This window comes from Antedon mediterranea, chromosome 1, assembly GCF_964355755.1.
Source record: "Antedon mediterranea chromosome 1, ecAntMedi1.1, whole genome shotgun sequence".
NCBI classification, from domain to species: domain Eukaryota; kingdom Metazoa; phylum Echinodermata; class Crinoidea; order Comatulida; family Antedonidae; genus Antedon; species Antedon mediterranea.
This window is the reverse complement of record NC_092670.1, coordinates 13,591,866-13,608,227: the sequence shown is the minus strand read 5'-3', so window position 1 is coordinate 13,608,227 and position 16,362 is coordinate 13,591,866. Positions and strand designations below refer to the sequence as shown.

Here is a 16,362-nt window from a genome sequence, read left to right as displayed (position 1 = left end):
ATTTAATTAATATAATAATTGCCAGCTACTGCAACCTTCTTCATAATTTAACAATGTTATATATTTGTTATATATTTGTTGTATATTTATTACAGTTTTTACAATTTAGGCCCTAATTAAGTTTTAGATAATCAACCACGTACAAGTTTATATGTACGGTTCTCTTTTCATCTGTTTTCATTCTGTATCTTTTTCCTTTTGGATAAAATTAATGATAATTTAACAATATATGTTCTAGATAATCGATACTGCCCTATCACATTTGATGGTTGGAAATGTTGGAATTATACGGAGACTGCAACGGAAGCAAGCCAGAAATGTCCTTCTTATATACCGCGTTCACATGAAGAACGTAAGTATTATTTATTTGTTATATCATAAAGCTCTATGTTTAAACGACATTTCAGAAGCGTGTCTTTCTATTAAAAAACAAACTACATCATTCAGTCGCATATGTAACTATTATGTGGTCATCAGAAAGCGGCATTTCATTCTTAATTTTCAACATATATGTTTTTAGCTAAAACAAATTGAGAATAAGAAAGGCCTACTTTATTTGTTCTGAACTTCATTATGGTGCCCTAATCAATGGTGTGATTACGTCAGACAGGGCAAAGCTCCCTGACGCAAAACTCGCATAAATTATCATCATGTCTAATTATTATACTTATTTTCGTTAAAAAAGTTCTTATTACTATTTACTAAAGGAAACACTGTCAAAATGTGCAATGCTGACGGAACTTGGTACATTAATCCAGAAACCAATTTAACGTGGACCGATTACACCGATTGCTATTATCATGTACCGGTAAGTGACATTTCCACAAATTATCTGAACAGAGCACACTTCCATTTAAATAAGTATCAAGTTGTAGCATGTACCTTCAACAACATATTGTTATACATGTTTCTGCCATTTACTCAGAAGAACGGTAACGGTAACCGGAAAACCGTCCCACGTAGAATCTGTATCTATCCTGAGCGGGAACCGCCCACCCGATTCGCATTGTGTGTAAGTGGTCAAAAGGAATAACACTATTTGTGTTACGCTAGCAACCGGACAGGACAACAAACAAACACAGATAAACCATCATTGGATGGAAATGTCATTTATTAAAATGACGAATATTAAAACGTGTATATTGGTAAAACATAGATGACATATCACTTTAGTATAAAACTTAATTCTATTACAATAAAATGGGTTACGCCCTATACGTTATGTCATCTGAAACCATAAATCAAATACTGCATAACGGATATCAGTAATCAGAATATTTAAACAAAGTATAAATCAAAGTATTAAACTCTACTTACTAAACAGTACTTAATATTAGGTTAACAAATTTGACTTAAGCATCAAATATATACATCTATAAATCTACTTGAGTCCATGTTGAGTCTGATTAAAATACAATAAAATATGAAATTGGCTGTAGATAAGACATGAGTCTGGGTGTCAGCGCCCAGCCAAAGCAAAACGGGGGAAGAATGGGATGGTTGGAGAGAAATTGAGTTTTGACGCAGGACGTAGGTTTAGTCTTAATTAAAACAAAGGAGAGGATTAAACCACATGCGCCGCCGCTAATAAAGCCCCTCCAGAGATATGTTATGCATGACTTGGCAAATGAAACACCCTCTATCAGGAATTACAATTACTAGATGGTACGCTCGCTTCGCTCGCGTACCATCTATGGTCGTGTTTATACAACACCCTAAATTTGAACACGGCTTTAATTTTTAGCGTGTTGTTCGGACCGAGGTCAACCCACCTTAACGTTTGCTGTTATACTAGAAATCACGATACCGTGTTATACCGGAAGTTTCATCAACACGCAGTGCATGCTAGGATAAAAGGTCAAATCGTTGATCGCGCTTGAATTGGCTGAGTTGTCAACAATCATCGTCGCCTCCTCGCTGTCGATTCGCGCGGTTTTTACCATTTTCATTATAGGCCTATTGTATTCGTTCACGTTTGCATTGTTGTTTATTTTGTTCTCGGTTCATTTAAATTAATAAAAGTTATTTTAAGGGTTTCATTGTTTCATCTATACACTATGGAAGAAGATGCCATTTTTGCGATGTTATTTTTTTTATTCTGTTTGGAGTGGGAAACGATAGATGCCTACTACCACTACGAGTTGGCCCCACTAGGCTAGGCGTAAGACGTGGTAGGAGGATGATTGCTGGCAGCGAAGCAGCAATAAATGGGCCCAATCTTGTTAGCAATGTCGCATGACATGATTGATATTACGACCTGTTTTAACGAGAGGTCAAAATATACCCTGAGGACACTTCCAACACGGTAACGGCGACCGGGAATCCACCAAATTTTAGGATTCAGCCAAGTAGCCTTTTTTGCAATTAAAATCTCATTACACGGAATCTCTTTGTTGTTATACAACACACTTGTCGTAGGCGTGTAGAATATGCGTGTAATAGCGTGTTGTATAAACGCGCCCTAGGTCGTGCCCACAGATGGTTCTCGAATACACAGTAATTTCAGGGTAAACAATCTGGCGATTTTAAATGCACGTACCGCAGGACTATAATACATTGCCGTTTACAGAAACGAATAAGTAGACACAATGATTTATGTAGTCAACCAAAATTAGCACCCTGGGAATTACTTCCGAAAGAGAAACTTACCACAAATGAGTCAAAATTGTTTATTCATTTTAAGAAACCCAATTAGGGTTAAGGGATGGGAAAGAGGATAGGTACAAAGAGGAACAATTTTTAAATATATTCTTTATCCACGTCAGTAACGAAATATTGTTTTCATTTTTTATAGGCCTATAAATAATATACCACTAACGGTGACTAAATATAGTAAAACATTTGCGATTTAATACTTTGTTAAAACTGTCACTGTCATAGTCGATTGAAATAGTAAAGTACATGTAACGATACACCACTACGACGTTTATATTTTTTGTAATTATTAATTAATGCAAACGTTGAGAAGTAATAAAGTTTATTTGTATATTACGTGTTTATATATCTAACAGTAGAGCCTACCCATAATCACAGTAATAAAGTTTATTTGTATATATTTTTTTACATCTAACAGTATTCACAGTAAGAAATGTTTGTATATATTTTTCACGCTGCTGCTCTAGCCCGCTACGTCACATGAGATGACTCATTCATTAGATGAAATCAAGCAGCTTTATAGTACTACACTTTGACATTTTTGTTAAAATGGAAACTCCACTATAATTTATGGTACCACCTGTTGAATCCAAAAAACGGCTGGGAAAAGAGTCTAACGACAAATCCTTAAGCATTTCTGGTATTTATGAGTCCCATGATATTACTATAATTCGCTGTCAGATAATCATTGAATTATTATCAAAACAGTCCATTGAAGTTTTTGTTTGTAATAGGATACTTGAAGCACGGATACCTCCATGCTTGAAGTATCTAGGCGTGATGAAGTGACCCCCAGACTTGAACTTAGCAATAACAATAAGCGAGCAGCGTTTTTTTGTAAGAAATATTCTTGTTTACATCTAACAGTATTCACAGTAAGAAATGTTCGATTCAAATGACGACCAAAAATGGTTAATAGGTATTTGCAGTACTGTATTGTCAAAGTATTGAAAGTTTATTCTCCAAGGGCTCATAAATTTACCTACTTGTGTTAAACCAAACTGGCAGACTGAGAGATTGGAATGTTCCATTCATCGCAAATCAATACATTTGTAAAAACGTAAATTAAATCTATCAAAATAGTATTTTTTTAAGAAAATCGGCCTGTCTTCAACATTATGATGCTGTACTCGGGCAGTTCAACCGGTTTTCAGCTATTAAAAACAATTATCGTAGGAGGAGATAGGAAAATGCGAAGCGTCCTAGTATTATTGTGTGCGGGTATTTTTCAAGTTGGACATCCATTAGACAGTGTATACCACGATCGGAAAACACCCCTATTTGGGGCAAATCGTTGAACCTAAATTCGTTTTAATCGTCAATAACTAATTATCTAACTCAATTTAATTAGTAAACAGGGTTACATCAGGTTGTTAAAATCAGTACCGAAAGTACGAACCAACTTTATATACCATCGAGTAAAAATTCTAGAAATAAACCGCGATTTATCGAATTTTGCCCTTACGTAAATGTATATATAGACTAGATGGTACGCTCGCTTCGCTCGCGTACCATCTAGGTCGTGCCCACAGATGGTTCTCGGATACACAGTAATTTCAGCTTAAAAAAAAAATTAGGTTTTTTTTTAAATGTACATAGGCCTACTGCGGGACTTTAATAGTTATTGTCGTTTACAGAAACGAATAAAATAGACACGATGATTTATGAAGTCAACTAAAATTAGCACCCTGGGAATTACTTCCGAAAGAGAAACTTGTCACAAAATTAGTCCAAATTTTTTATTTGAAAACTTAATTTGTGTTTAGGGTTGAGGGATGGGGAAGAGGATATGGGTGCAAAGAAGAACAACTTTTAAATATATTCTTTATCTTCTCAGTTACGAAATATGTTTTTCATGTTTTATAGGGTTGAGGGATGGGGAAGAGGATATGGGTGCAAAGAAGAACAATTTTTAAATATATTCTTTATCTACTCAGTTACGAAATATGTTTTTCATATTTTATATGCCTATCAATAATATATCACTTGATAGAGTAACACATTTGCGATTTAATACTTTGTTAAAACTGTCACTGTTATAGTCCATTGAAATAGCATGTACATGTAACGATACACGTACCACTACAACGTTTATATTCTTTGTAATTATTATTTAATACAAACGTTGAGAAGCAACTGTCAGTAGTACAGTTTATTTGTATATTGTACGTTTTATATAACAGTATGGCCTACTCACAGGCCTATAAATAATATACCACTTGATACAGTAACACATTTGCGATTTAATACTTTGTTAAAACTGTCACTGTCATAGTCGATTGAAATAGCATAGTACATGTAACGATACACGTACCACTACAGCGTTTATATTCTTTGTAAATTAATACAAACGTTGAGAAGCAACTGTCAGTACTACAGTTTATTTGTATATTGTACGTTCTATATAACAGTAGGGCCTACTCACACTCACAGTAATACGTTTATTTGTACATGATTGTGTTATACATCTAACAGTACCCACACTCACGGTAAATTCAATGGCGACCACAATGTTAATACGTATTTTATTTACAGTAATGTCCAAGTATTGCAATACTATATCTATATATAGGTTTTAGGTTAATTCCCCAAGGGCCAATAAATTTACCTACAGCTGGTGGTACTTGCGTTAAAGCAAAGAGTTATTATTGAAATGTTCCATTCATCGGAAATCAATACATTTGTTTAAATGTATATTAAATCTATCAAAATAGTATGTTTTTAAGAAAATAGGTCTGTCTTCAACATTATGATGCTGTACTCGAGCTTTTCAACCGGTTTTCAGCCATTAAAAACAATTATCGTAGGAGGAGATAGGAAAATGCGAAGCATCCTCGTATTATTGTATGCGGGTATTTTTCAAGATAGACATGCATTGGACAGTGTATACCACGATCGGAAAACACCCCTATTTGGGGAAAATCTTTGAACCTAAATTCGTTTTAATTGTCAATAACTAATTATCGAACTCCATTTAATTAGTAAACAGGGTTACATCAGGTGGTTAAAATCAGTATCGAAAGTACGAACCAACTTTATATACCATCGAGTAAACATTCTAGAAGTAAGGCGCGATTTACCGAATTTTGCCCTTACGTAAATTTATATATAGATACCTGTCTGCTAAGTGACACAAAACTATTTTCCTATATGCTTCGGAAAATTCTCTATGTGCATTTACCGTTACCGCTTGTCTGTGTCAATTGGCCTTTATAGTTATAGCCCACTTTAAAACCATTTGAAATTAACCGTTAGGCCTATACATTTTAATTCCCTCAGATTTTCCATTTTTGCTTTTAATGTTTATAATGCAAAAAAAAAACCAGTTTCTAGATTTTCTCGAGTGGTTTGTCATTTGCTAACGTACCATAATATAAATTCATGGGTGCAGGTAAGCATAATGTTAGTATTTAATCATGTCTATATTTTTCTACCAAAAAAATACCAGTATTCATAAGTACTATTGATTTGAATCACCAGAAACATTTCCTAAATGTTTAAAATACAATTTTATTTATATCGGATGATTTTGTTAAGTTATCAGTGTTGGCGCTCATGTTTGCTTTCTATTTTTTTTTTGCTAATGAATTGTTTTTATACACATTTCACAGCCTCCACTAAAGGGATATATATATGTCTACTACGTTGGATATAGCTTATCTGTATTGTCGTGCTGTATAGCTTTATTCATATTCTGCTATTTCAAGTAAGTGTCTCTACTAATTCCATTGGCAAGATATAATAGTTTAACTATAAGATTCATGATTATACGGCACATTTGCGGCATTTAATGCCTCGCTCATACATAGAGTAGAAATATTGGGGGCGCTTTCTTGTAAACATTATAACATGAGTTCCTTTTGCATACATGTCTGTCATTATTATATTGAGATCAATTCTCTTGTGCTGGCTGTACTGACGATAGCGACCTTTCGTTGCCACCGCGCGCCAGACGACTATACGCAGCTATAAAGTAAAACAGCCATTACACCCATGTTCAGAAACATAATGATAATGCGCAGAATGACTGTTGTTATAATAATAATCGATAGAAGCTGCGTTGTCTATATGGCGCATCGTTTAAACGAATGGTCGCGTCGCCAATGAATCAATCAATTACAGTACTACATAAATTGCTAATCTTATTTCTTGTTCATTATTTAACACATAATCGTTACTGTTCCAAACTCATTCATTATCCTACTAATATCGGCTTGTGCTCCGTATTGTCACCCTAAACCTCACACTTTACTTGTCATATTACTGTAAAACGTATACATCACAATCAAAAAACGCATTAGACGTATGTGTGTTACATTCACCTTTTTTAAGTCGTATTGTTGATTTTTCAATACTAATTACTGGACAATATTGCTAGAGGTTTGTCTACGGGCTCAACGTTTCTTCACTGCTTCTAATTATTACAGCGTCAAGCAGACTATGTGGCTTAAAATATTAAACACAAACATACAATGTATTAAGCCCATCAAATTTTATGATTGAAAAGTATTTTGGAAAGGTTGCAAAACTTTAAGAGAATTATTGAGCATGATATAAACATTGATGGGTCTTCTGTCAATATATAGTTGCAGGAAGATTTCATACAACAACAAAAAAATGGTAAAGGGGAATTTATCTGCCGGTCATAATCATTTTAATGACGTTCTCTTCAAATTAACTCCACATTGGAATTTTAGTGTTATTTAAACAGTTGGTTTTTAATTCCAGGTTCTAAACTATCATTGAATGTTTCTTATTCTTTTAACGCTGTCGTCTGATATAATTTAATGTATCCGAAGGTGTTTTAATAATTAGCACGTTTTCAATGAGGAACGTACATTTTGAATAAGAAATAGAGGGCAGTATATAACATCATTATTTTGATTACTTTCAGGAGCCTCGCATGCCCTCGAGTAACAATGCACAAGAATCTTTTTTTAGCCTTCATTCTGCATGGTATTATTTATTTAATATTGCTGGGAGCCTTCTTGGGAAATAAAGAGGTTTTGACTAGAAACGGAGTAAGTATAGTTCATAAAAGTATTCGATATGATTACAAATTTTAAATAATGATTGAAAATGTTAATTATTATTGTAAATTATTTAAACATCAATCTGTTTTTTTTTTACGAATGTACAGGAACATTTAGATATATCTTTATTTCAGTAAACTTACTTTCAATTAATCTTGAACCGAATATTGAAAGCTAGGCCTATTAAGATTGCGGTTATGGGATTTGGCCGTATGGTAGAGCACTAGACAGATTGGTTTTACATCGCACTATGTTCACAAGCCTGGCGCGTCTCGCACAGAAGAGCTGGTGAACGAGGATGTATACACATAATACACGACACGTGATACTAAATCAACCAATCAAATGACAAGGATACAATAAAAGTGTGTTAAGAAATTAAATAATATCGATGTTTTTATTATTTTACTTCGATAGTTAGAATGCAAGTTCATGTTAATGCTCTGGCTATACTTCCAAGTGTGTGGCTACTTCTGGATGCTATGTGAAGGCATTTATCTTCATTTAGTCGTCGTGGTAGCAGTTATGTCAACCCAGAATACACTCTTGTGGTACTATGTTGTCGGATGGGGTAAGGACAGAGAATAGTTTTAAGACAGCAATTCCAAAAAAAATATCAGCATATCGATATTAATAAAATATTCCATAACTCCTTTATCAAATGACTCTGCTTCGTTCAACATCATTATAACCAAGGCAATCAAGACACTGAGCTCGCCTTGTCAATATTGTAACTCGTACAGTTCTTTGATCTTATGTCTATCTGCAACAAATATTAATAATAGGCTTACTGTACATATTCTCCTGGGCGTGCGGTGTCTGATAATTGGCGGGAAATATCGTGTCGCAGTCACAGATAAACCCTTTGATCTCCGGAGCTCCGAATCATGTTGTTAGATTGCCTTGTTATAACTCGTACTCAACACATAATTCACACCATGTTATATGGGAATCTATAATAATATTTTAAAACGTGAAATAGAGGTCCATGATTTAGCCAACATTGATAGATTATGTTGTTTGTGACGAGAACTACACAGTTGACAGAAATGTAAACATGTACTTTATAAGTTTGTATACTTAGAAAAAAATGATTCACCTCATCCTTACTTATTATTAAAATCAATCGATTATCGTTAGTTAAAAGATACAGTGATACTGTAATATGTATTTCTATTTGCAGTTATACCATTGCTGTTTATAATAATCAGTGCGATATGCAAGTCGCTTCTTACTAATGAAAAGTAAGTAGCACTTATATACATTTGTGCAATCATTACGTATTATTACATCACATGTGTAAGCCATTGACCCTGAACGGTGTCAGTAAACGGACAGATATAATTCAAAGACTCATTGATTGAGATCAATTGTATCATATATTATTTTGGTTACCTAATCCAGGGCAGCTTAAAATAAATGATTATGTATATGATATTCGAATAGCATGTGACAACTTTCCAGTAAACGCTAATCGTCACATTTAAATGTTGTTTGTGTCATTTATATCCTCGTTATATGGATATAATCCTGCGGATTATCTTATCCGATCGATTGATCATTTGAACATTTAAGACATACATGTATATCACTTTAAATGCTTATGTAACTGATACTGTAAACAACTTTCAAAGGTAACATATGTAATACCTACGTACTATACAACACCTAAATAAATTCCTGTCATTTAATTGGACGATTGTTGGTAACATGGCGTACAATAGTACGCACTGTTAAGGGATCGTTTAATAGTGCTTTTTTCGTACTTTTTATACTCTTTCTTTTGGAATACAACGGCGCCACCTATTTTGTACTTTGAATTGAATGTTCTGACTTGTTTTGCGCGATAGAAGTACATTTTTGGAAAGATATATTGTACTAATTTAGATTAAAAACGCATTTAAATTAGCTTCAGATCGTTTTGGAGGATTTTTTATTAATTTAATGGAAACATTTCAAGACGTGGAATCATTGTAAAAACATAATTAACCTAGATGAATTCCAGTTGCCTGTATGTTAGTATTAGGGTAGGCCTAGGCGTTTTAGCCTTGCTAAGCCTTGGATTGTTTGTTCTTTTGTTGACACAATTAACACTACAGTAGGTGTTTTTATAAAATCTATATAAATATAATATTTAATATATTATTAAAAACCAATGTTACTGTTTTAATCGATGTGAATCAAATGTAGGCCCTAGGCTCGGCCTACCTTTTATTTGATTCAAATGACAGAAATCTATTTAGATGTTATATAAAACAAATAATGAATGTTTTATATTCGTGTAATGGTACAAATAATGACATTTGGTGAATGATTAAAAGTTATATCTCAACTCGGCTTCTCCTCGTTTAAATAACCTTTCATCATTCACCTCGTGCTATTATTTGTACCATCCCTACACTCATATACATTTGTATATTATTCATTATCATGGTTAACGGTAGACCTACTACTTTATCCGTTTCACACACTAAGTACCATATCACTGTCAATATATTGTTATGTTAACGAATAAAGCAGTATTAATACGGATGAAGCGGTACCGGTTGTTTTGGTTGTGTATGTGTGTTATATATCAGACACGTCCACACGATACAACAATACAATAAAAAAAAAACATAAATGGGGTATACAAAAAGCGTTCAAAATAAAAAGAACAAGATAGAAATGGCTAAAAAAATAATTTAAAAAATGTAAAATTGATTATCATATTATGTAAGATTGTTTTTACAAGTTTGAATCTTAGAAATTGTCTTTAAACAAAGTTAATTCTGTAGTAGAGAGCTGAACACATGGTACGGTTATATCCTAATCATAAGCAACCTGAATTATTAACAATGTTAGTGTATGTTGTATCGTCGTGCTATGTTATAATACTAATAATATCCTTATTCATATTTAGTGACGTATGTTGGCTTAATGACTCACCACTTGAATGGATTACTGCCGCACCAATAATTGCCGTCCTCGTAGTAAGTATGCTTATTATTAGGGAGCTCTTGTTACGAAAGCTCCCAATTAAGTTTGCAAGCACGACTTAAACATTAACCTTATTTTCCAACAATACTATATTATTTTATATTACAACGTATATAGTATATACTGTAGTCACCATTATTATCAACAACATCATCAGCATGTTGCATTTTCAACCCGCAATGTGAAGGCCTCACCAAGTTGACTTCTTAACTCTCAACTCATTCATATTATAGGCCTACCAATTGCGTTGGGAATGACATTATGTCATCTAACTTTTATATATTCTTTAAAGTCTTCTTTTTTAAATATTAAAAATATAATTGATTGATTTATTGATTGAAAAGTGACAGCAATATACAGATAGAGTAACACTATGAATGTATATTCATAGCTGGAAAAAAACAAGTGTCCTTCAATAGTGTGCCAACGTTTAAAACATTCCCAATCATTGATGGACCTTTACAAACTTTTATTTTTGTGAAAAAATAGCTTAAACATTACAGAAAATCAAATATTGGTTTCAAACACAACGTGTGAGTGCCGGTGTAATGTTTTAGGAGAAGATAGAGTACAAACCAAAAAAAGAGAGCGTTGATGATGTATAACAAAGATACATATTTATTATTTACTTTTTTATTTATTTGTATTTAGATAAACTTCCTAATGCTTTTGAACATTCTAAGAGTGCTTATATCTAAGCTCCAGAGTACACACACCAGTGCCAACTCTAGCTACAGGTAAAAAATGCTCCCCCACTTGGGACATGCTATCTTGTATCGCTTACATTATTATTTTGAGTCATACGCCCACTATCGCTCTTTCGTAAAACCCGCCATGTCAACATCTCGTTAAGTAAAATAATGATTAAGTAAATAATTTAGCGCCCTACAGAGGGCGCTAAATTTTTAAACTACCAGTTGGTTGAATTAATGTTTAATAACGGTTAGTTATGTGTCAGACATTTTATACATCTTTTCATCTAATAATATTTATTCTACTATGATGATTTTGTTATAAATAACAATTGACCTAAAACATTGTTGTTTTTACATCAACAGGAGAGCTGCACGTGCAACATTGATTCTGGTACCTCTGCTTGGTTTACACTACATTATCGTTCCGATGCGTGTATTATCTGACGATTTTTACGCTTATTTCATGGCGATCTGCTTATCATTCCAAGTAACGAGCTAATATTTTTACTTTACGCATACTTACTTTTAAGAGGACAATTTTGATACCCAACAGCGAAAATTAACATATAAAGTTTGTTGTATACCATCGAGTCATATTGATCGAAGCGTAGAAAAGGTTAACATTTCCAAACTACAACCGTAGCACTGCAATCTTTATATATCAACATGTTTCCTTATTCTTTTCACAGGAAATTTTCCGATTTCAACATTAATTGCCATTCTTTTTGTTTGTGAAAATATTATTTCCCCGGGTTTTTCTCTATGGAAGTGATTAGGCCTAATTGTTAAACTACACAATGGCCATTCAAAGTCTGATTTTATTAACCTTCATTGTCCATGTTTTTAGGGGACAATTATGTTTAAAGATCATAATATCAGTGATAGAAATGTAATAACGATTAGTTCTATAAATATATATATATTTTTTTTTTCTAGGGGTTCTTCGTTGCCTGCATATTCTGTTTCTTCAACGCTGAGGTAAATGATGCGTTACTAAGGAGTTACCGATACTTTCTTGCGACGCGTTCCCCTCGCATCGTTTAACACGCCTAAAAATACAATATCACATGATCCATTTTCTTGGTATACGGTAACCAGGTGATAAATACCTACTAATATCTTTATTTTAAGTTATTACTCATTTCATTTTATTTTGATTACAATTACCTATTACATTCATCTTAAAAACTTCGATACATTTAATTTTGGTTTTCGGATTATTAACATGTGTTTGGTTTTCATTTTGTACATTTTTCATATAAAATTCTTTATATAATTTTCATATGTTTATTACATGCATTCCATTGGTGATGTTTTTTTATCCTTCCATCCTTTTTAACAATGTTACCATCCATTATATTTTGCAATAATTTGTAGTATTAATCAGTTTTAGTGTTTCCTAACCAAGAAACCAATTAATTTGTTTAATGAATGTATAACTGATGTCGTGGGGAGGGCCTAAATTGACTGCATTAACATGATGTTACCATTAGTGAAGAAGCATGTCATTGGAAAGTGTAATATATAAACCATGGTTCCCACACTAGAGATGCAACGCATGGACCTAAACGCAATGCAATCCAGTTGGCCAATGACAAGCGAACGTTTAAATAATTCATCGCTATGATTGATGAAGTTACTTCCGTTGCACTTGCGTCTTTGCGTTCCGTCTCTAGTGGGAACCAAGTTAAAATTTGCCACAAGCAATGATCTAGTGCTACATAATAATAACTAATTAGTTATTGTAATCATCGCATAATGCTAAAATCAACCAACTCCTCCATACATCTTCAAGTCTGCATTGAGGATTTTCATCATCATCAATACTTAATAAACATGTCCATGACTTTTCTTTTTGTTCTTATTGTATTCCTGTTTAGGTTAAAACACAAATAATACGAAGATGGTTCAACTATACGGTCAATCGTAAATCCAAGCGTAAATATACACGTAATAGTACATTAACACACACATCTATGACGGAATGCTCAAACACAACGCCGCAAAATAGTCGTCGAAGGGACGCATTTTTGCAAGATAACAACCGACCGAACGGCTCGATTGAAAACTCACCTCCTCTTGGTAATGGACGCCTACTTACTGATGCTAATAGCAATACAAAGATTGAGAAGCAGTCTGACGTTGATACACCACTTATTGATGGAAATTTACTAAATTCAGTTGAGATTGAACGGGAAAATGACTTTAAAACTGCGCATTCAACGCGATTGGATAGTGGGTATTGTGACGTGCAGATTGACACCGCTGTGTAAAAACAGATGTTACATTATTTTGTATAATTTGTATTGTTTTGAAGACCGTTATATTTTGTATCGAATTGGTGCTTTTAAAAAGGCTGATCGCTACCAACAAATTTTTTTTTACGGCTTTTAATTCTGCCAGGCAGCTCTTATTATGATATACGTTGATCGATGCCATTCAACGTTTAATTCAAACTATGGATAATACAATACCACTGCTGCTGTGTTTACCGCGCCTGTTTTTAAAAGTTTAAATTAGGCCTAGTGAATATTGACAAATTGAACATATTATAATATTGATTCCTTGATTTGTTAAATTTACTTGAAATAGACAAAAACAGATTATTTTAATGATACTATTACATATAATACCGCTGGTAAATTATCCTTTTATAATTATGATTATTATGTATCGATAAGATCTATAAACTGTCGCTTATCATTGGTCAACTCCTTTACGTTATGTCTACGTCATTGCGGTGCAGTCTAGTGGAAAATGGGAGGAGTGTACAATGTGAATGTGTGTATAGATTTGCCAGAATCTATGATAATATCTGTCAAATTATAGTTATTATTGTGTATGATAAAAATGTTACTGTTACTGGTGTACTTATAGTGTTGAAACGAATCAAACATATACATTTTCACTCAATAGTGTTAAAAACACATTTGTTTACAGTTGTATATAATGTATATAATATTATAGCCTAAAATCGAATTGTAAAAATGTAAATTATTTTTATTGGCAAACCATTAATATTATATTGTATAGGCCTATTATATAAATATTGTACAGACGAATTATACGTAGATTGTCCATCTATAATCTAATACACATTATAATTAAGTTTGTGTTATTTATATAAGATGTTTATAGTCTTTCTTATTGGAGACGTTCTCATGAATTGCCGGACCGTATAGGCCTACTTATAAATCGTACGAATGTATCATAGCCATAGTATTTTCATTCCATGTAGATAGATCAGTCTTAGTTGAAATAATTTGATAGACTTTCGGTTTATTAATGTTGTATGATGGTATAAGAAAAGTTGTTTTTTTGCTACAATTAATTTATAATGTAGGCCCTACATTATTGAACGGGTGAACACTTGTCCAACTTTGTGATGGTCATTTTGACCAAACAATTTAAATTATATACAGTATTTACAGTTTTCTTTAAATTGTGCAATAGGCTTATGAACAGTCTGAAAAGAGCTAAAGTATCCGTAATTTAGCTGAGTTAACGGTAAATGTGTGTTTACACTATATATATTTATTGAATGACTGAACATTTATTAAGGTCTGTTTCCATGAATGTTTAGACAAATTTACCAAGTTGCCAAGTTGGGAGTTTTCTGTAAAAAAACATGTGAAATATCAATTGTATAAACAGAATGTATCGTAATACAGTTGGGAATGCTGTGTGTTTAGGTTCAATGGGTTTATGTTTACTAAATTCTTTTCTACATTTTTATTGAAAGTCTTAAATTGTCTTGTTTGAAAACAGTATCCAACAGCTGGAAATGACGGGTGTGTTTAAAACTAGTTATTCGGTGGGTAAATAGTTTTGTTAGTTATAGATTTGTTTTATTTGACCAAAACATTAGAATAATCTAAGATGTACAGTATTAGAGTTTAGGGGCTTTCTGTATGATGTTTAATACCGTGCGAATAATTTATATATAGCTTAAGTATTCGTAATAAAAGTAATGTATTATTCGTCTTTTAAAAATAATATAATAGTTATTTGCTATAATAAATTATAAGTAGATAATTTAACAAACAAATGTTTAACTACATGGATTACACAATCAGGTAAAATAAAATCTGTTTTACAAATGTGGTCATGTCTTAAATACAAAATAAATCGGGGTAGGTGGGGAAAAGAATGTTAGTTTTGTTAAAAAATATTAGATCGATGTATCTAGCTTTGAATGGACCATATATATTTAATTTTATAATTGAATGTAGAGTAGTAATCGTTAACAAATCATTTCTAAACTTTTTTTCCATCGACATAAATGTTTGCACATTATTTTACATTAGGCTATGCCTGTATATCTTATATTTTAGTTACCACGAATAATTTTAATAATACTAGATGATAACTGTTTTTTATATTTATAAATCAGGTTTATAATATAATAATTATTTTCAAATTTAACAGTTTTATTTATTATATTTGCGTTTTCATTATCATTTAGTGGTAGGCCTACTTTAGCTTTCTGGTTATCAACAAACATATTGGCAAGATACTTAAGAAAAAGTTTAACTTTGGTGTAATAAATTGTCGTATTCGACCAAGTACGTAACGTCAAGTGGAATTATTTAAAATGGCAGTCAGAGAGTAGTACCGTATGATTGTTGACCATCTACTGTAAATTAAGCTATGCAGAATCATGAATTATTCATTATTTGTATTCTCTGTCTTATTTGAATATAATAAAGCGTGACCTCCAGCTGTGTGAACACCTGTAGACGGGTAATTTGCATCAGAAATACTCAATTCCATACAACAATCATCTAGTATAATACGCGCTCAACAATCACGAAGTTAACGTTAACAATTCCATTTTTAACATTCTGTTTAAACCTGCACTTCATTTAATGAATCAAGTAATCTCAAGTAAAGTAGTGTAAAAATAGTGTATTTATCAAGTTTGTAGTCATACTATACAAGATGTTTGTTTTTATACTTTCCGAACTTTTTACTGTTATTTTAATCATCTCGAAATTGCT

At 32.6% G+C, this 16,362-nt stretch overlaps 1 protein-coding gene across 5 annotated transcripts in view; it reads left to right on the top strand.

Moving 5' to 3' along the window:
- LOC140057416 (calcitonin gene-related peptide type 1 receptor-like) overlaps nucleotides 1-15,928 on the top strand; it is an 86,238-nt gene extending 70,310 nt beyond the window's left edge. For all 5 annotated transcript variants that reach the window (XM_072103091.1, XM_072103075.1, XM_072103083.1 and 2 more), the window contains 11 exons: nucleotides 239-352; nucleotides 708-808; nucleotides 6,267-6,361; nucleotides 7,550-7,676; nucleotides 8,106-8,259; nucleotides 8,872-8,932; nucleotides 10,591-10,660; nucleotides 11,319-11,404; nucleotides 11,726-11,849; nucleotides 12,299-12,340; nucleotides 13,243-15,928. In XM_072103091.1, coding sequence (XP_071959192.1) covers nucleotides 239-352; nucleotides 708-808; nucleotides 6,267-6,361; nucleotides 7,550-7,676; nucleotides 8,106-8,259; nucleotides 8,872-8,932; nucleotides 10,591-10,660; nucleotides 11,319-11,404; nucleotides 11,726-11,849; nucleotides 12,299-12,340; nucleotides 13,243-13,635 — 1,367 coding nt within the window. In that variant the 3' untranslated portion in view covers nucleotides 13,636-15,928. The remainder of the gene's footprint in view (nucleotides 1-238; nucleotides 353-707; nucleotides 809-6,266; nucleotides 6,362-7,549; nucleotides 7,677-8,105; nucleotides 8,260-8,871; nucleotides 8,933-10,590; nucleotides 10,661-11,318; nucleotides 11,405-11,725; nucleotides 11,850-12,298; nucleotides 12,341-13,242) is intronic.
- Nucleotides 15,929-16,362: the final 434 nt, after the last annotated feature.